The sequence below is a fragment of the Zonotrichia albicollis genome, chromosome 10 (assembly GCF_047830755.1).
Source record: "Zonotrichia albicollis isolate bZonAlb1 chromosome 10, bZonAlb1.hap1, whole genome shotgun sequence".
NCBI lineage: Eukaryota > Metazoa > Chordata > Aves > Passeriformes > Passerellidae > Zonotrichia > Zonotrichia albicollis.
Genome location: NC_133828.1, coordinates 28,506,568 through 28,527,955, shown reverse-complemented (window position 1 = coordinate 28,527,955; position 21,388 = coordinate 28,506,568). Strand labels below are relative to the sequence as shown.

The window sequence follows — 21,388 nt, the reverse complement described above, 5'->3', positions numbered from 1 at the left end:
AGCTGCTGGGATCCAGGGGCTGAGAGTGCCTGTGTGGTGTATGAAGTGGAGATCAAGAGATATTAGTTACCATTAATGTGTTCTTTGAGATTTGTACATCTACAAGATCATTTTGCCCTCAGCCATTGCTTACCTTCTCTCCTACTTGGAAAGATTTGCATTTCAGGAGAAACTAAGATGGTGAAGGTGGTGCCATCCAGTACCACAGCCTGAAGGTTTATTTAGGAGGGTGGTGATCCTGTTGAACTATTTCATACAGAGATTTCCAAAAGAAACTTCATACTTTGTAGAGTCAGAGAAAACAGAAGTAATTCCAATTTTGGTAGCAATACACATAATCAGGGGAAAAAAACCCAAAGGAAGTTGTTGCAGGAATCCGCTTTCTGGTGGAGCGTTCCTTTTTTCCAATGTAATAGCTCTGGAGAAAAAAAGATAAATGTGTGTTGTATGGAGTATCAAGTATAGGTAAGTGTAAAAAAAGGAGAAATAACACAACAAATACAAGTACAAAAAGTAATTCCTTGAGTCACGGCAGGGACTGGGTACAAACCTGGATCGTTTCCATTTCTCCATCTCTGTGTATATGTGGTTAATTAGTCCAATAATGGCCCTTTGGAGCTGGAAAGCATTGCTGAGATTGAGCAGGTGCTGGCTCGGGAAAGGGCCAGTCGGGTCCAGGTGCTCTGCCGGGGAGCAGCCAGGGCAGCAGGTGGCTTGGACGGAGCAGGTGAGAGGGAAGCCGGGGCGGCTCAGCCGTGCGGGGCCGCTCCGGCCGGGGCCGGCTGCGGGCTGGGCTGGGCTGGGGCCGGGGCCGGCTGGGGAGGCGGCTCGGGGATCCCTCGGGACACGCTCAGGGGGTGCCTGGCCGGGTCCCAGCAGGGCCGTGGGGGCACAGCTCCAGCAGGGGCCAGGGGCAAGAGTCTCGACTTGAAGGAAGGGCCCTGGCAAAGGGTGGGCAGGGGCTGCTGCTGCCTTCCTCTGTCAGGGCCACCAGCTGGGCTCTCTCTAGGTTGGGCCTTTGCCCAGGCAACCGAACGCCCCCACCTGCACAGGAGAATGTCCTCAGCACTCTGCAGAAGTGAATTTCATAGATTTAAAATGCATTTATTATGTAAACGACTTTGCTCAATTCTTGATGTGCAAATTGGGGCAAGTTTCACGAGGACTGTCTGATGTTACGCAGAAATCCGAGGAAATTGGCGGGGTTAGGTTCTGGAGATTGCACAGACCCCACTGCTGGAGGCTTGTGTGTGCAGCCCTTGTGGAGTGGGGGGGGTAGCAGCAGCCTACCTAAAGCTAATCAGTTTTGTAGCAGTGCTGTTTGTGTTTTACTTTAGAAACATTGTCTGTCTGTCGTATTAAGAGTCACTTCATTCTGTGCCTGTTGTAGAGCTATTGGGGTTTTTGTTGGTCATACTCTCCTATTTTCACAGTAGATTTTGCAAGGCATTATGATTGAATTGTTTATACTGCCCATTTTTCTGACCAGCTGTTCTGATGGTGTTTGGGGGATGGCACAGTGCTGCACCTTGCATCTAAATTTAAAAAATGTTTATTAAGTCTAGTTGTGGCACTATAGTTCTGTATGCCTGTTAATTTCTCTCAGCACTCAGGCTGGTTGAAAGGTGAAGTGTTGGTGCTCAATTCCAAATTTGTTTCTGCAGACCAGAAGAAAAATAAATTTGAAGTCTTCCAGCCAGTTGCTTATCAGAGCTAAATATCTGTTTAGGTGCTCGTCAGTATTCCCTTTTTTCCCACTAAAGAAAATGGTATTGATTTTTTGGATTTGAAACCTAATAGATTTTTTAATGCTTGCACGAAGGGATTTCCATTTTTCTAGGCATCTAAGAAGAGGTTTTATGTTAAACTGAGGTAATTTGGTTAAAAAGACACCTACTTTACTTGTAAAGACAGAATCTGAATGTTATGCGCAGGATCTGCTGGCAGTTTGTTGTGATAAGACTGACAGCTAATTTTTTCAGAAGCTAAATCAGCTATTACTTTGTAGTGAAAGTATGCTAATTGGTATAGTCTTGCTGTCGTTAAAGATCAATAATTCATTGAAGAGAACAGATGCTCGTATTTAAAGGAATTCACAGTTAATTTTATTGGAAAACTATAGCTGAAGATTAAAATTTGTAAACACAAAGGTATTTGTCAGCTTCTGCTGCTTAATGTTTTTCTTTAAAGGGGAAATCCTGGAGTACAAATGCTTTGATATGGCAGTAAATGATATCTTAGCTAAGAAGATTCATGTTTGATTTTGATTTTAAATGTAATTAAACTGTCATAAACTAAATGTGATGCTGTTGTCTTCAACTGAGCTGATACCTACCTGATTTATATAGCGAGGTAGAAAATAAAAAATCTCTGATCTTGGAAAAAAAAAATCTAACTTGATTTAAGAGGCTGCAAAGAGACTGGAGTATATTTCAGGCACATTAATTGAAAATTGTTCACCTAGTTATTCTCTGCATTTGAATTCTTATGTAGGTAGAAAGTTTTGTGTAAGGTTCATGCAGCACACTGTACATTGGCTACTCTGTTATAAATACAGTAAAATAAATGCACATGTACCAGTTATACAGGTAGAGTTTTATGCAGCTAATATTCAGAATAAAGGTATCTACTAATTATTCTTTTTGAGGTATTTTATAAATACTGCCTCAAACAGAAAGAAAACATATTTTGTAGGAAATTCCTGGCATCTATCTCTGAATTATTCTGATTTGCATTGAGATTTCAGATCCTTGTTTGTATAAAAGCACCACTGTCATTTTGATAATCACAAGCTTTCCTAAATACACAGCAGCACTCTTCACTGAAGATCTGGATAGCTGAGTCAGTCTCAAAGAATGTATACAGGCAGTAACTGTGTTCCTACAGCTGTTTGCTTGTTTTTTCCTTACAAAAAGGAGCTGAAAGGGAGAAATTCCTATTCAGTAGTGGAGCTGAAGGCTTATAAATAGACTTTTTTTTTTCTTGTCTTTAAATTTTGTCATTACCTTTTAGTACTGAGTGTCCTCACTGACTACTAAGTAGCTTATTAAAGCTGGTTTTTAGATGTGCTTTTTTGTTGTTTTCTTCATGCTGTTTTCCCATTTTGCTAGCTTGCAGATGGGGGTGGGGAGTGGGAAATAAGGGAGAGAGCATGTTCCAGAGGATGCCAGGATGACTTCAGTTATTGGATGGCTGCTGTCTGATGGATGGAAAAAGGGGGAGTAAACCTTTCATTCTGCACTGACAGAGCTGAAACACAGAAACCGGATTTACAGGTAAGGGTGAAAAAAATTCCTGTTATGAATAGCTATTCTTGATCCTTGCCACAACATTTCTTGGATATAAAAATGCATGTGCAAGCATCTTGCTTGTTTCTCACAAATGACTCTGAAGCAGCTTTTCCCGTTATTATTTCTGCTGCCTTGGAGGTTTCAACGGATGTGAGATCCATAAACAGTGAAATCATAGGCATGCCTGATGCTGGCAGCTTTCTCATGTGACAGGACACGCAGTGCATCTCATTGATGCTGAAGTTGCTCAGTAAGCTGTAGGAAGAGAGGTCATTTTGTGTGATGGAAATACTGTTCAAAATACAGTGTATGCTACCAACAGGAAGAGAGTGCTGCAAGATCTAAAAATGCTTCCTTTGAGTTTGCATAGGAAAATGAACTGCTTCTGAAACTGTCTTATTTAGTGGTGAACAAACAGTAAGAATGGCTCCTCAGTACTACTGAAAGAGATTTTGTAGATTTTTTGCCTCATTTTTAGGTTTGGAATGAATGTGGTTGATAACTCAGGTATAAAATTATCTTTGTTGTGAAGGAAAAAAAAGGTTCATATTATTATGTGTATGAGACAGATAAATCTTGTAGTACCTACAGCATTTACATTTGAGTTCTAATAAATTGTTGAAATAGCTTGCTTCTGCAGAGTTTGTGTTAGCAGCAGTTGTTAGTTCATGCAGTCTGGAGATGGCAAGCAGTGAATAAATTGCTTGGTACAGAAAGTAGATTGCTTTATCAAGTCACATTATATGAGAATATAGGACTGAAGGCAGAAGTCCTAGCCCCACTGAAACAATAGGATATTTTGATATTTGCCTTACTGGGCCAAGGATTTCAATGAGTCAGCTCTCTGTTGACTTAGCTCTACATTTTACATGTAGGAAATAATTGTTGTACCTGTTTTGCTGGTTTGAAGCAAAAATATTAATTGATGTAAATAAATTGTGATTATAACTTATTTGAGTGTATATATATTTATGAAATATATTTATAAAGCTAAAATGGTGGAATTTAGTTTTAATAGATTTCCGAGATTAAAATCAGTAAATGCAGGAATCTAGTTTTATTGTATTCACTGAGAGGATTCCCTAAAAGCAGACCTACAATTACTAAAAATTTGTGCCATAAAGAAAAACTGAAACTAGCCAATAGGACTCTTATGAGTGCTAAAAAGGACTGGAAGAAGCTTTGTCCACTGTCTACTTACTTATGTACCTTACCATCGGGAGTGGTGTCCTTTCCTCGTAGCTGTTTCTTCAGAAAATGGAGCCTGGTATGTTTGCTAAAAAAAATCAGTAATTTGCAGCAAATATCAGTGCTTAAAAAATTATTCTCTGTCTTTTGTTTGTTTAAGTTTTTTTGTTATATTGGAATGTAAAACTGGTAAATAACACTGACTGAAAAATAGTGGAGTTGTATCTTAACATTTGTTATTTGTAGATAATGGATATGTATCTCAAAGCATAAGCTCAACTGTTAAATTACAGTCTCAAATCCATGTATTCAAATCACTTTCCCCCATCAAATGAGAAATCTGACTCAGAAGTGCTCCAGTAACAGAGTAGTTGATGAAAACAGAGATGTAGTTCCACATGTGTTTAAATTATTCTGTCTCCTTGGAAACGCTGCTGCTGCAGATGGATTTGGCTTTTGGTGGCTAAAAATATCTGCCGCTTAATAATGACAGCATGAAAAATACTGAATAAAACTACTGTGCTGTCACTAGTTTTAAAGTTCTCTAATGATTCAGGTATTCTATGTGAACTACAGATTCACATTTTCTGTCCAGCATTCACTGTCAGCTGCTGCCAGCATTCACCAGCTCAGTGGAAATGAGATAAGCTCATTAGCCTTGGTTGGAGACCCTGCTGAGAAGGGAGCATGTGAGTGGGAGGTAGACTAGATGAAGAGTTGGAAAGCAGGTAGAAAGTTGGTTAAAAAATTCATGGTGGAGATGCAGGTAAGGTGCTGTATAATATTTGAAGATACAGGCTTATTCCCAGGGAGGTCCATGATAGAAGTATGCTTAAGCACTGACTTCATAGGTTAACAACCTGCAAATGAAAGAATTTTTTTCTTTTATTTATTATATTAGCAAATACTTCCTTATCAGTTGTATGTGCAGGTGACTGAAATACCATGTAAACCATTTAAAGTAAGATATTAAATTACATTAAGCAAAACCCAAAGCCTATATCACTACAAAACTTGTTACAAGAAAGAAATAGCATTCAATTACTTATCATTGCTAAGCAATTTCATCTTTTAAAGAATTAATTATTTTCAGTTAAGAATGTGTAACCTGCAGCAGCTGGACTCAGTGATCCTTGTGGGTCCCTTCCAACCTGGGATATTCTATCATACTACATTATTTAATCCAATTCTTCGTTATTTATTCCTTCTGCATAACATAACTTGTTTTGTTGTTAGTTGGTATTCAGTATAAATGAAAAATACCAATTTTTTCTGTTTCTGCTTCTTTTCCATTGGGTGACTTCCTCTTTGAGCCTAGAAAACAGAACAAATGACAAACATTTTCATAGTGGGCTAAATATACCCCTCGTATTCTTTTATTTTGTTAGTATATAGATGATTTCTGGTAGTTTATGTTAGTCAGTACGCTGATTCATTTTTCATCATTGAAAAGGGCATTTTTCCTGTTATGAAGTGTCTTAAAGATAGCATTAAAATATTACGAGGTACTGTGACACATACAAATAATTAATCCTCTTCAAGTTAATACTAAAATCCATTTTTAACTGGCATCACAAGTACCAAAAGTCAGTTAAAGTGAAAGTTGAATACTTGCTTTTGATTGCTTGAAATCACAGAATCAATTAGGTTGGAAAAGATCTCTGAGATCATTGAATCCAACCTATGACCAAACACCACCATGTTAACTAGACCATGGCACTAAGTGTCAAGTCCAGTCTTTCCTTAAACACCTCCCTTTCCAGTCCTCTTCAATATCTAATCACCTTTACAGTGAAAAAATTCCTTCTTATGTCCAGCTTCAACCTTCCATGGCACAGGTTAGGACTGTGACCTGTTGTTGTGTTGCTGCTTGCCTGGAGGAAGGGACCCTCACCTGGCTGCAGCCTCCTTCCAGCGCATTGCAGGCTGGAAGATCCCTCTGAGCCTCCTCCAGGCTAAACTCCCCCAGCTCCCTCAGCCACTGTCTGCCACCACCCCAAGCCCTTTCCCAGTGGGCCACTTTCCAGCCACTCTGCCCCCAGCCTGTAGCACTGCATGGGGCTGTTGTGGCAAATTTGTAGGAACCAACACTTGGTCATGTTGAATCTCATGCTCTTGGCCTGGCCCATCCACCCAGCCTGCCCAGGTCCCTCCACAGGCTCTTCCTGACCTCCAACAGATTGACACCCTGACCTAACTTTGGAAATTTGCTAGTGGTAGACTCAATCCCCTCATCAAGATCATCAGTAAAGATATTACACAGGGCTAGGCCCAGCACTGATCCCTGAGGGATATCACTCATGACCGGACACCAGCTGGATGCAGCACCATTGGCCATCACTCCCTGGGCCCATGCATCCAGACAGTTCTCTACCCAGCAAAATGAATGAGAGGAAAAGATACAGTATCTTTCATTCTATATGAGATGTCAACATGTTAAGAAAGCAGATAATTAGATGGATTATTGAAAGTTTTTTGAGTCTTCTTGAGAATAATTTGTTTTCAACTGAGGCGGACAAACATGAGTTTCTTTAATTTTAAACCTCGTTTTCCCGTGTATGTAATTTAAATTCTATGGAGATAATAAGTAATCCAAACCTTATTTGAGGAAGTAAAGGTATGATACATTGCTAGAAGTACATCTTTGCATTTTATAGTGGTAGCCAAGTTTTGCCAATTTGAATCCTTGGGGTTTTGGATATAAAAGTGGAAGTTCTCATCTCATAAAAATAGTAATGAGAAAGTTTGTTGCATATTGCCTGTGATGTCTAGGTTGTGAAAGATAGTGATGATAACATGGAGGAAGTACTGTGGCTTTTTTTTTTTTTTTTTCTGGTTTGGTTTGACTTTTTTATAGCAAGTTGCAAACAGATGAGCTGAGGATTCTGCCAGGCTAGATTTTTCCAGCAATTTTCAGCATTACTTGTTCATGTGGGAACAGAATGCTGTGCTGTACAGTTAATACCAGACCACAGGGTGAAGGCAGTCTTACCACTTTTCCCACTGGGCAGAAAACCTGCAAAATACCAACTTGTCTTGTTTCTAAGCTCCTAAAGTTAGTCCTTTTTTAAATCTTGTCATGTAGAAATAGTACTATTATTGTCAAAAATTGCAGCCCGAGCAAGGTATGGAATATTTGGTCCTTTTTTACCTAAAATTTGCATCTACACTTTCCTCTCACCACTGTGAACACATCCCTCAGTACTTAAATGTTAAACTGGAAGAGTCTGTTCCTCTATTTTTAGAAGAAAAAAAAAAAAGAGGAATACCTAGTTCAGAGCAAGTTTTGCAAATATGCTGCAGTATGGTTTTGTGTTACTAGTTTATGCTGCTGCTCTTGGAGTTCAGAGGCTCTGAATTTGGACACATTGAGTGATTTGTGACTTTGTTTTGTTTTGGTTGGTTGGATTTTTGAAAAGCTATTCAACGTTACATATTTCAGAGTAGAGAATGGCTACCCCCTGTGTCAGGATGCAGAGAACATGGGGCAGAAGAGGAGAGCTGTTGAATTCATGCTCCCTCTCTAGTGGCTTTGATGGCAGTGGTGAAGGAGCAGCCAGGCTGGGTGCTAATGCAGATGTAACAGGGAGCTGAGTGATGTGTGCTGGGGCTGGACAGGTGGGAAGGCCCCTTTGGCATGTGGCAGTCATGGCCATGCTGTACTTTGGCAGCAGATACACAAGATTCCCTGCCATGTTGTGCAGTTCCTCTGCAGGTGGGGTGCAAGATTGATGTTCCTGAAAGAACAGCATGGAAAATCAGCACTGAAATAGTATGAAAAGGTGGTGCAGTGAGCCAATTAGTATTACTACATGGGCTAAACTGGGAAAAATTTATATTAAAAGGCACTTATTTCCAGCACTCAGGAAGTTGATAGCATTCCAGTCTTCATTATGGAGCTGAACCCTACTGCCATTCTTGCAGCTGAAAGCAGCATGATGCAAAGCTGCTGTGCCAAGTACGCTGCTGCCAGTCTCAGAACCTCATTCCAGTTGCTGGGAAGGTGCTAAGCCAGCCAAATGTTGTATGTTCTTTTATAAAGAGGTGCAGTAAAGATGTGTTGGCCAGACCTTTGCTGCAAGCAGTCCGGCAATACAGTCAATGCCAAGAGTAGTAAGCCTTCTCTGGGAGCATCCATACAAACTGGAAAATTTCTTCTGGGATACAGGTAGTAATTTCTTTTTCTTAAAAAAGGATAAAAGGAAATCTTCTGCAGAGATTTTAGGTAAAGGGATTTTAAGTGATGAAATTTCATCATTAAAACTCAAAACCTAGAAGAGAAGTGCCCAATACCAGGTCTTCAGTAGTGTTACCTCAAGACTATGGAAAGGACTTTGACAGTGCTGCTAATAGCATCCTAGATGACTTGTGTGGAGGTTAGGCATTATGAACCTGAGTTTTTGACCCAGCTTCAGGATGTCTTTCTCTTGAATCTCCTGTTTTCCACTGTGGAGGAAAGCTTGCTGTAGCAAGCTTAGAAAATTGTTAAAAATTAAATACAAAAAAAAAAAAAAACTGTCTCAAACAGCTTTTGTGGACAAATCTCATATGGAGAGGAACTCCCTCCTTCTGAATTCCTCTGGATCTCTTTTTACCAGGTTGCACCTTCATTGCTGAACACCTGAATGCTACGGTCCCAGCTTCCTAGTTGAATTAATATGCCTCTTACTGATTTTATTTTGTTCTCTGGGGAGCATGCTGAGAGAAAGTTTAAGAAAACTGGCATAGAACTTTCTTCTGTTGGCTGAGTTATACAAGCATTTCATTCAACTGTTGCCATCAATTGATGTAGCTAAGAATTAGAAGACCATTTCACTGCTGCTGTATGCAGGATTTTTGTGTTGGGTAATGAAGAGGGGGATATTTGCATGCTTGGTTCATGCAGCACCATGTGAGATCTTTTGGAAAACTAAAGAAGCCAGATCTATCAGCATCTGTACCACTTGTAGATGTGAGAGGTGAGCATATGTCAGCATCGTTTCTGCATCTTAAATTCATTGCCAGTGGAGCTAGGTGGCATGTGTTAAGAGTGTACAACAATGTGTAGGCAGTCTAGAAGATTAGTGGATTAGTACTCAAGTGTGAAATCACGAGTACTGTAAAGTGATGGTATAGAAACCCTGCAAAGAGCAGACTTGGCAGGATTTGGCTTGCAATGCCAGAACGCATTCCCTAGGTTGAATTGTGCAGTCTTATCCTGCAGGATTTACTTGGTGCTATGGATTTAGCTAGGCTGAAGCAAATGAGGAGAGAAAGAATTTACCTATTTAATGTTTGTTGATCACTGCTGTAAGCAAAAATATATGAGTAAGATTATACTAATGATATTCCCTGTACCTATACAGTGTAGTCTCTTAAGTGGAATTAGCTTGCTATGTGTTTGTAAATTTTACAGATCGTAGTACTGAAACTACCAGAGCCTACCTCTGGCAACTGGTGCTTATGATTAGAGCTGCCAAATACAGCAAAACATGTATTGCAAACATTAATTTGAATTCTGAACAGCTGTTTGATTCATGTTCATGTACCTCTGTTGTTCACTGTTTGCAAGCATTCATGCAAATGGTTTTTGTCTGCATTAATGCACTTCCTTATGTGAATAGTCATTTTCACAAGCAAGTAATATTCTTTGTGTGAGTGATGATGTCACTGTAGGTGCTTTTGGGTTTGACTACCACCCCCCCCCAAATTTAAAGCTGTCAGTTACACAAAGAGCAGAATAATTCAGTGCATTGTATGGAGCCAAGCAACCACCTCGATTCGTTCACAACCATCTCTGCTGCTGACATTCATTTAGCAGGTAAGAAAAATGTCTTTTAAAAAATGAAGCAGGCTAAGAAAAAGACTTAAATTCAAAAAGAATATTAATCACAACAAATAACCCAAACATCTTGACTTGTGAGCATCAATATTCATGATTTGACTGTGGAATTATTTGCCAAGTCACCCTAGAATGTTATAGTACATGCTGACTGGCCAGTGGGTGGGAGACGTTTGTGATGAGTACTTTGCAGTAATGTTTTATGTGTAACATCTGTTTTCTGCATTCTCTAGTTCAGTTTGCAGTCATTTACATAGAAGTTTTTTATGTTCAAAAGTGAATCTGTATTGCTGCTACAGACTTTAAATTTTTTTGTACTTTCAGTTGATACATTTGAGGAAAATGCAGTGTGATACATAGGACAGTTATTTATTGAATGCCCACCTTTAATGTTTATTTTTGGGTTTATTTTCAAATAAGAATTTTTATTCAGGTAGATTTTATCTTGAAATGTGATCAGGTCTCAAGAGGAAATCAGTACAAAATAAGGCTTTATAAATAAGCCAAAGAAATAAGTAGTTGGATTTCTTATACCCTGTCCCCCAGCCCCCTTCACTCCAATGCCAATGTGTTCTTGAGCTCTTTTTCCTCTTGATTTTTCCATAGCTTTAGTCAATAGCTGATTTCTATAAATGAGCTTTTCTCTAAATCATGAGGATATATAATTTGAATAGGGTTCTGTTTTATTATTTCATATCTTTTTTTAATGGTTACTGCAGATGGTACATGCTTGATGTTTATTTCTCCACTGGTCTGCTCCATATTGGTTCAGTGTCCCAGATGATGTCGTATGACCTGTAGACTATAGCACTGAATTTTGGAAAACATTTATTTGAAAATTTTGGTTAATGTGAAAAAATTGTTGGATTTTTCTTTGTGACTTGTCCTGGTTTTGCCTGGGACAGAGTTCATATTCTTCTTAGTAGCTGGGTCAGTGCTGTGTTTTTCAGATTCAGTATGAAAATGATATGGACAACACCCTGATGATTTGGTAGTTGCTAGGTGGTGCTTGCTTCAAGTCAAGGACTTCTTGGTGTCCTACCCTCTACCAGTGAGGAGCTGCACAAGGAGCTTGTGGGGCATGGCCAGGGCAGCTGACCCAGGCTGGCTAAAGGGAAATTCTATAGCATAGAATGTCATGCCCAGTATATAAACTGTCCATGGGTGTCAGTGAGACACTGAAGATACAGCAGCTTACGTTAGGTTTTGTAGAACAAGTTTGGCAGCGTATGTTACCACAGCATCATAAGAAAAAATTTTTCCTGGGAGCACAGGAATGCACTGTCACCTGTCCACTCACTCAGTAATCCTAATATCACTCTTTTTAGGCCTTTTACAGGGATTTGGGGATACCTGCTATCTAAAGAAGATATCTAAAGGTCTTCTGCAATGAGATTGTTAACCAAGATTCTCTAAAATTTCTAGCTTTTTTAGGTACTAGAGAAAGTCAAACCAGCCAGGCTTTTTATATTATTTTACTTTGTAGATTCCAGATAGTACTGTGACAGTGTGAAATATATCTCCCACATTTACATGGAATTTTTATCTTCTAGTAATACCATATTGCCTCTGAAATTTTTAAATATCGGGTGCCTGCCAGGTATCTGGCATCGTAGGAAGGCAAAGCCTGTTGCCATGGAGCTTTGAGGACTTGCTTCCCCAGTCAGCATACCTGCAGCTAGAGAACTGGCTAAATGATCTCATTGTAGGAGTAGTAGGAGTAGTTTCATCAGGGTGTAGGCAAACTAGGAAGTGAAGGAGTAACAAATGGATGGGGGTGTTTAGGAGAGATATATTCTTCTCACAGCCCATAGCCACCACATGCTTCTGCTGTGTCAAGTTGTCACTTTCTTGAAGAGTCCTTGACTGTGTTAGGCAATTGGTGTTTGACCTAGAGCTCATAGCAATGTATTAGCTTATTTTCCTTGCTTTAGTACTTTTCCCTCTGCTTTAACTTTGTTTTGCCTTGCTGTGGACTGATGCCACACAAGTATGGTGAGAAGGATGGCAGAGGATGATGTATCACGTCACTGTGCAAGGATTTTTTTGTTGTGAAGGATGTATCTACAAATGGGAAAGATTCCAGTGTCTGCTTGTTCCTCAGTTGTGAATTGGAAGGATGCTGCTCCAAATCAGCTATAGCTACTAGACAGCTGTTTAGTAATTCTCTGGAAATGTCTGTTTCTAATTGAACCTTTCAAGCCAACTTTCGTCCTTTTTAACCGAATGGATAAGCTGGACATAGCAGATCTCATCACCTGTAGCTGACAGTTACTTTTCAGACTCTGAAGGCTGAACATCATTGGTGCCTTAGTGGAAGTCCAAGAATATTGATTGACCATCCATTTGTTTTTCTTAGTCATGTGCTGTTGTTTGGTTCCTATAGTCAGACATGGACTTCTGTGTACTGCATTCTATACCTATATACATTTGCTCACTCCATAATATATGTATTACTGAAGTACTTCTGTGTATTGAAGAGTATTCCCATCCTATATAATGGTAGTCTCACATACCCTAAGTGACTTGTGTTAGCAAAATTGTATTGCTTCCTGGTTACATTACCCTTTTGATTCCTCCTATCAGGTAAGGGACTTATTTATAGTTTTGCTTTCCACTCACATATTGAAAATTTTACTCGTATCAGTCTTTGGTGCCTGGTACCATTAGACCTACCTCTAGGGTCTTCTGTTCAAATGAGACTGAACTTGTATTTCTTTGGACTGCAGTTGCTTCAGTTAATTCCCCAAAATCTGAATTTACCTATTCAGTTGTACTTATGGTACAGGACAAAGGAAAACTCAGTTGAATTCTCTGTCCTGATTCCCTGATTGTGCACTTAGGAAGCCTTTAGTGATATCCCTAACTTTGTGGCCTCACTGCTATTAGAAGTTTGACTGTTGCTTATTCTTCCACTGGGATGTATCACACACTTTCATAATCATTGGGTTGTGTGTCCCATGTTTATTATGTCCTAGTTCCTGGAAATGTCGGTCTTGCTCAGGTACTGCAGGTTGCCTGTGTAAATAATAATGCCATCAGATAGAGCATGCCTTTGCACTGCTGTGCAGATGTGCTTTTTTTCTGAAGTGTATTGGCTTATGGAGTGGCATCTGTTTATACAGATGTTATTCTAAAGGGATCTCCTGCTGGTACATCGTGTGCACAAACAGCTTTAGACACTCTTTAATCTCTCTCTGTGGTGGCCAAGCTCTTGAGTAATGGAGGTATCTCCTTCCCCTATGTAACATATTCCTGGGGAGACTTGATTACAGAGAGATTAGAATCAACAGATCTCAAGAAAGTGGCAACACCTAAATTTGATCCCAACTGCTTTGTCAAACAACCTTCTCAGTAACCTTCCTGGAAGAGATTCAGAACAAATATCAGGCAACGGTCACACTAAATATATGTAATGGCTAGCTATGCCTTCTTTGTGTTGTGGTGATACTCAGGTTCTGCAGTATCCCTGTTGCCTCCTGTACCTTCTCTTGATCAGCTAGTGATGTAGAGCTAACCTATGTCATTTCCAGGAATCCTAAGACCCATTTGTTTTGGTTCATTATACAAATTATCTTAATGAAATGGCTTTGCTGCTGCTAGATTGTGGCACTTGTTGCAAATGTAGGCTATGCTAAAACCAGGCAAATTTAAAGTCCTTTGGTGTAAAAAATATTTGTTTCTCCTACTTGCTGGGAACAGTTGTGGCTGTTGACACTCTCACTATGTGCAGTGACTTTACTGATGCACAAGATACCATTTAGCCCTCCAGTTGCTGTGTGCTTTTACTGGTGGGAGACAGTGTCTGACAAAGGGGCTTTTGTCTGGGAGTCATCTCAGGGTACGACATGAGCTCTTGCTCTCTGACTGGCTGTGCACTCATGATGATCACAGATACTAGGTTTGCCTTGCAGTGCAGTTATGACTTATGTTCTTTGGACCTGGAACCTCATGACTCCTGTAGCCACAATTTCAATGGGTTCACACATGGATTTGACTTAGGTCTCGCTTGTATGATAAACTCTTTGTCAGCTCATTTCTCACTCTCTTCTGAGATGTTTGAATGTAAGCATTTTCTTTCTCACACTCCAGCTGCTTCTTTACCCTCTTCTACAGTCAAGCTATAATCCTGTGGATTTGATATTGCAGGCTGTTGCCATGGAAATAATGGTGATTTCACAATTTCAGTGCTGTAAGCGCTGCAGGAGACAATGGAAAAGGTGGTTGGCAAGAGATATAGTGAGGATGTGGGGGACAATTCAGAGGAGTTGTTTTTAAACCTGTACTTGGGGGGTGATTCTTTATAATTGTGGGGTTTCGGTGTGTGTTTAATTCTTTTATCTCTTTTTTCTTTTTTGTAAATGTGTTTTTATTAGAGGTTGGTTCATAAAAATGCATTCCTATGTTTTTGCAAAGGTTATTACAAAGTGCTGCTAAACTCTCCTTTCCATGTCCTCAGAATAAAAGTACAGTGCTTTCTTTGCAGTTTACAGTAATTCATCTTTGGACAAAAGGGCAAAGGTTGAGATCTAAGCAACTTCTGTTTGAGTCATACATTTAGCCTGAAGAAATCCCTTTCAGGAAAACATTTTTTTCATAAATAGTAAAACAAGCTGAGAACATCATGGTGAGCATATGTATTTAAATCAGTCTGTGTGACTGACTGTATGAAACCCTAATATATTTGTTATTTAATTTTTAGCGTGCTCTGCATGCAAACAAGTTTGGTGCTGAAGATCATCTTATGCAGCATCTGTTCTTAGCATTATGTCAGGATTTCCATCTATACTGAAATATTTCCCCTAAATTAGACACATCCATAAAGGTAGAGTGAAGCTTACTGGAAGAAATAACTATGATATAAAATGAATTGAATTGGCAGCTTAACAAGCCGAAGGCAAGTGGCATCAGATGAGAATTTTTGATTCTAAAAGCTTAAAAGCATCAAACATCAGCCTTTTTTTCCCCAGCTGTTTACAGCAGCATTCCACTGATTAGCATAGTCAGAGAGTAGATATTATCTGTAACTTTTAACTTAAGATCTTAGAATTAATTTTCAGTCTGCAGTAGGAATTAATCAGTAATGAGGGTGATAGTAACCAATTTTTTAATTAAATGTAGAGAAAAAGTGTTTCAGCCTATCAGATGTGTTAAAATTATCTAAAAATTGCTTTAAAAATATTTTGATCTTTTTCTGCTTGGCATTCCATAAATGGAAATACGAAGATCAGCTGTTATATATGAAAAGGAAACAATAAGGAATGTTCAACATGACTCTGGCTTTGTTGGGCAATGTGATTAGGAAGTCAGGTTCTTAAGGATGGATCTAGTCCTTTGATGCTTGTGTGAATGGAAATAGTCTACTTGTGTGCCAGTACTCATATCTGAATTTCAAAAATTCTAGGCAAGAAACTTCTGAGGAAATGAAAATGACAAAATGAGCCAGAACTGTTTATGAAGGGCCTGGCCTGGAAAGATGCAAAGTATCTCATACAGCTCTCAAATCTAATTGCAGTTGTGGGCATTTGTTAGTACTGAGAATTATATAAATCAGACATTTAAAATAAATCAAAAAAGAGAAGGTGGTTTTTGCTGAACTGTATTTATTAAAAAACAATTTTTGTCATGTAATGTTTCTTGGTGCCAAGTAAGTTTTTAAGTCTTATATAAAGGTCCATTTTTGATGAATTTCATTGGAGTATTATGCTTGACCTAAATTTGCTGCATAACTGAATATATATGTATATATGTATAAGATTGGCTGTAGAATTTTCTGCATTGGTAGAATACAGGTAGCATTTACCTTCTGTCTTAAAGTCAGTGTGATGATAAATATACTGATGATAGGTTGTGGGTTTTTTGATTCCTTCTTGGAAAATCTGTTTAAATCTCTTAGTTAAGGAGCCATTTAGCTGCAGGTGGTGGTATCTGACTGATAGGTGAGGTCTTTAATGATAGATGAACTGGGAGACCTGCAAAGTAGCTGCATGTTTCAGTGCCTCATTGCCTCTGTTCCTGTTACAGGTGCATGGTGACAGCATCGCAGCAATGAGTGGGATTTTAAAGAGGAAGTTTGAAGAAGTTGGTGGAACCTCACCCTGCTCATGTGTGTGGGAATCAGATGATGATGTTTCCAGCAGTGAAAGTGCTGACAGTGGAAGTAATGTCCATCCATCTGTTTCTAATCATTTTACCCGTAAGTACTAAAGGGGTGTGTAAGGCAGGATGCTATGTCTGACACAAGCTAAGAAGGGTTCACTTGACTTGTTAGAAATACAGTGAAAGCTTTCTGCTGTTTTTTTTTTTTTTTTAAGTATTTTATCTGTTTTATTACATTTAAATTCTGGCACTCTGAGGAAGTACTTATTTTTGAAAAAAATAACTATTTCCTCTGGTAATTGTTTCTGTGAAAATTTTAATGTCAGTGTGAGTTTCAGAGGCAGTTCCATGTTTGTGCTCTATCATTCACATCTACTTAGTGTGACGTGTTTTAAGCATATAGGAGAATGTCTTCCATTTAAGCATAGGAGAATGTCTTCCATTTTGGGTGATGATTTGGGAGAAGGGGGAATATTGGCAGTAATGTGAAATGAACGTGCCTTTTTCAGAATTAAAGATGGAAGTCTGCATGCATGCGTTCACATGCATATATGCATAACTATGTATGTTATGCTTTTGTGTATGTGCTTTTTCAAGTGACACTTGTGTACATGTGCTTGTGTACATATGCATGTACATGTGCAGTAATTGTGCTATGACATACAGAAGCCTTGAGGGGTATTTTAAGTGTAAAGTCTGTGACAGAATGCCACAGAACTTTAGGGTCTCAACTGTGGTAACAGAAGAAATATATTTGTCTCTGTCCCACTGAGGTTTATGGACTTGTGTGAATCAGGTACTCTTCTAATAAGAACCCTGCAGTAAACAAATAAGTCAGGCTGTTCTTTTTAAGGAGATTTGAATTCTGAGTTTTTTTCCTTTTTCCATGTAAAAAAAGTTTATTATTTCACTCATGGGTTGTTTGCTGGTTATTTTACTGGAATCAGGATTTCGCTTTGGTTTTAATTCCTAAACTCATGGTTAGGGAAGTTAACAGGCAAATTTTGCTGTCTCTATCTTAGGTGCAGCTGGAAAGTTTCTCTGTATATATGCCCGTGAAACTTCAGTAGGCTGCTAAAGCATGTTACACACCAAGTATGCTCACCCTCCCATTAAATGTAATCCTTAAGCAGGGTGGGAATGTGGGTGTGGTGTGAGCATCTAAAGTTGTTTAGCAGGTCTGGAAATTCCTAGATGCTATCATGATAAAACAGTTTATGTAAGGCAATTCTAGGAAAGCATAGGGAATCCAAGTACCTGCTTGCTCTCTATTCAAAATATGTGTACCTAGTTTTCTGGAAAGAATAAATTAAAGGTTCAGAGGGACAATATGCTGGAGGAAACCAGCTGAAACAAAAATAACTTCCTTAAATTTCTCCATTAAACTTAATTCAAGGCTTCTGAGATGGTTATTTTAAGATCTGAGTACTTCCACATCACTGCTTTTCGTTTTACTTGTAGTTCAGCTAATCAGTTTGCTCACCTGCAGTGAGGCCAGCCCAGTAATATTCCTGTGTATTATGACTATTTTCTTTTCAGCAGGGTGATCTCTGCTTGAAGGGCAAGTGTTTGCAGTAAGGCAGCCCTGTCAGTTAGTAATTATGAAGTGTCAAGTGGTTCCAATAAAAGGCAGGAAGAGCCCTGGAATTGAAGTTGGTATATGATTTAGCTCTTGGTTATGGAGAGGAGAAGATTCTTGTAACCTGTTTTAGTCAGGAGTAGAGTTATATTTTACAGTTTCATGTCATGGGGAAAAAGCCTGAGATAATGTTTGGAATGGAGCTGAACTGTCTTGTGTGGGGCAGAGGTCTGCAGATAGAAGTCTTTTTCTGAACAGCATTTGTAAGAGACAGAAACTATTGGCAACATAGATTTTTAAAGTGGTTTGTGTCAGCTTAAAAATTGCAAAAATGGGATCTCCGGAATGCTGAGAACATTGACCAAAAGTCCCTCCAGGCTATCTAAGATGTGTGATCAGAGAAATTCAGTTGCCTTACACCATAAGCTTGCACTGAGTGTTTTGAGAAGAGTCTGTTTGCTGTTAATGTAGCCAGTGTGTAGAGCAGGAGCAATAGCAATAAATGCCATTACTTTCCAGACTCTGAACAGATTATTAAAAACCATAATAATGCCTGTTGTTATAATATTCTTTGTTAGATTTGGAAACTTGTAGACTCCCTGGTTAAATTCATAGAAATACCTCCAGTACAAAAACCTGAGCCTGCAGACATTTTCCATTGCTCTGTTGTTATGTCATGACTGACTTCAGTTTTTACAGTTTCTATGACAACTGTGATTTTTTTGATTGGTAAAGAATCAAGCACTAAAGGATTTTTTGGAGCTGTGAAGTATTTTTCCATCAAAGGAGAAGAGTGAAAATATCAAGATGCTTTTTACTAATCAGTATTGAAATTGAATTGCTGTCTAAATGTAGATACCTGTTTGTGGCAGGCTCCATATACACTAATTTTTCAAACAGAACAGATGAGAAAATAGCCCTGTTACAGTTGCTAAATAATTATCTGGAAAATTAATGACAATTTATGCTTACAATTTAAGACATTCATATTTTTCAAATCATGTAGGTAGTGACATTCCCAGGTTAACCCTTAGAGAAAGATACTTATCAAGACATGGTTCAAAGCAACACAACTGGATTATTTTTTGAGATTCTTAGGCAATTTTTGTGAGTCATCAGCAAAATTGTACTTGGGAACTAATGATGAAATTACATTAGGTGGGTGTGGGAAAAAAAGAGATTAACAGAATGCACAGGTGAACAGTTTGTGGTTACAGGGGAAATACAGAGAGGAGCTAATAATGAGCTCATCAGGGTGGGAAGAGAGCTTGTGGACTATGTCGTATGTGAAGGAAAAGAGAAGGAGGTTCCCCAAGATGAGGAGCTTGACAAGAAACAGGGTGTTTTTCAGTAAGAGCAGGAAAGCAGTGGTAACAGATTTTACTTGGTAAATATGTCAGCTTGCAGAAAGGGCTACAGATTGGCTGGCTCAAAACTGGGAAAAGGGGGGGGTAATGAACAGAATGAGAACGAGCCAGCTTATCAAGATCAAAGGAATTTAATGCTCCAGGAGTTTGCAAATTCTTAGTCATTGAAAGTGACTCATCCTCTTTCACTACATTGATGTATATGGAACATATATCAAAAACAAATTAGAAAAATACTGGGAAGTGTTGATTTTGATTCTATGGCACATCTGTATCTGTGCTGCATGTATTAGAGAAAAGTACCTTGCACTCAGGACATATGTATAAGGCCTGGTCTGTATTCAGGAGTGTGCACTGTCAGCAGCTCTGGAACCATCTTTTGCCAGCAATTCTTAGTTCAGAATGATGCTAACACAATGTATGGGATTCTGTTTGCTGATCGAATATTGTCTGTGAGATTGGATAAAAATTAAACATGATGGTTAGATATTGTCCTTGATTTGTTCTACAGAATTAAAATTATACCAGATCATATCTTAGCCACCGGTTTTAGACTTTATAGCAGTTGCTCTCTCTAGATGCTATTACAATATGCAAAATAATTTTAATAACTTTACAGTCTCATTTATAAAGTCAAAGAATATGAAGTTTCTTTTTTCTCTCACCAGTGATGCATGTAATTTTAGAAATGCAAAATCATGATTACCATGGCTTTTTTGACAAAGAGGGATGAACACGCCTAAGCTCACAGTTTTTCAAATTATTTCCAAAGTTTTTTTTTTCAGCTAACTTCTAGCTTGAGCTAGTCTCAGATAAAATCCTTCTCTGCAGAAATGATAAGATTGGGAAGTAGGTGATTTTTATTTTAGTGAAGACTTGCTCCATGATCTTTGTCAAATAAGATCAGAATTTTAAAATGTTGTTTCTAAAGGTAAAAAAGCCTGAAGATGTCTTGGGTACTAAAAGTAGCTGTCCCTTTTTTCAGGTACAAGGAAGCATTATGACAACATTTGGATACCAGTGAAAGCTGTGGGTGGCCTGGTACCATTACACTAGCTTCTGTAGGGAAATAATTGGTGAATCAAATCACAAAGAAGGGAAAAATGGATTTTTCTGTTACCAGTTTATAACTATGAATAGATTCATTTTTGTCTGAAAAAAGTTTTGTGCTTGCTTTCTCCTGACTGCTATATCCTAATGCTCACTTTTATTACTGGTGAGAGTCCCAGTGGCCTTCAGCAGCTTTCTTTGAATTGCTTTATGTGCTCTTACAAAGCAAATGAAGCCTCAGAAAGATTATTGCTATATCCTCTCTCCTCATCTAGTGCCATGACCAGTACATATTCTTCATTTCGAACTAGTTTAAAATGTTTCCTACTGGTCTGTGTAAAAATGGTTTTAAAGATGTTTTGAAATTTAAAGCCAAGTTAGATTCAGTGATTTGACAGAGTATGTTGTCTTACTGACCAGGTAGGATGGGGGAGACTCTGAGCAGCCTCATCCTCAGAATCCTGCCCAGGGGTGGGAGGTTGGAACTAGATGGTCCTTAAGGCCCCCTCCAAACCAAACCATTCTGTGATTGTCCATTACAGTGACCTTTGTCACTAATTTCAGGCTGGAGCACCCTCAATACAGGTGCCATTGTACAGTGTTTTCTCCTTTCTGAACATTGCTCCTCTGCTCTTTGCTCTGATTTAACCAAGCACTAACTTAGCAATAGGGACGACTGAGGGCAGTTAACTCCAACATAACAGCACAGATTCTGTTGGTAGTGGATCTTCCAAAGGAAGTTCCTTCCAGGCGCTTGTGCCTGCTCAAAGGTTTTTTCCTCTATCACTTGATACAGCTGTGGCTTGTGTGAACATGCTGAGTTTAAGTCTCTAGCAGTGAGCTGGAAACAGCCTTCTCTGGCATTTGGCTTGGTTGGTCTTTTTGTGTTTTTTTTTTAAATAGACTAGCAGTTCTGCTTGCAAAGCAGAGTTAACAAGCAGATGAACTTAGTGTTTTGTCTTGGTGCTTCATAATGAAACCATTCTAATGCTTA

The 21,388-nt window shown here is 38.9% G+C and overlaps 1 protein-coding gene across 4 annotated transcripts in view; it reads left to right on the top strand.

Annotated features, from left to right (window-relative positions):
* CSRNP3 (cysteine and serine rich nuclear protein 3) overlaps nucleotides 1-21,388 on the top strand; it is a 97,459-nt gene that overhangs the window by 14,910 nt on the left and 61,161 nt on the right. For 3 of the 4 annotated variants that reach the window (XR_012581980.1, XR_012581982.1, XM_074548567.1), the window contains exon 2: nucleotides 16,324-16,495. Coding sequence is in view for 1 of the 4 variants with exons in the window: in XM_074548567.1 (XP_074404668.1) it covers nucleotides 16,348-16,495 (148 nt within the window). In the remaining 3 variants the exon portion in view is untranslated. Of the gene's footprint in view, nucleotides 1-3,116; nucleotides 3,276-16,323; nucleotides 16,496-21,388 lie in introns of those variants that run through there. The other variant, XR_012581981.1, reaches the window with a different exon arrangement.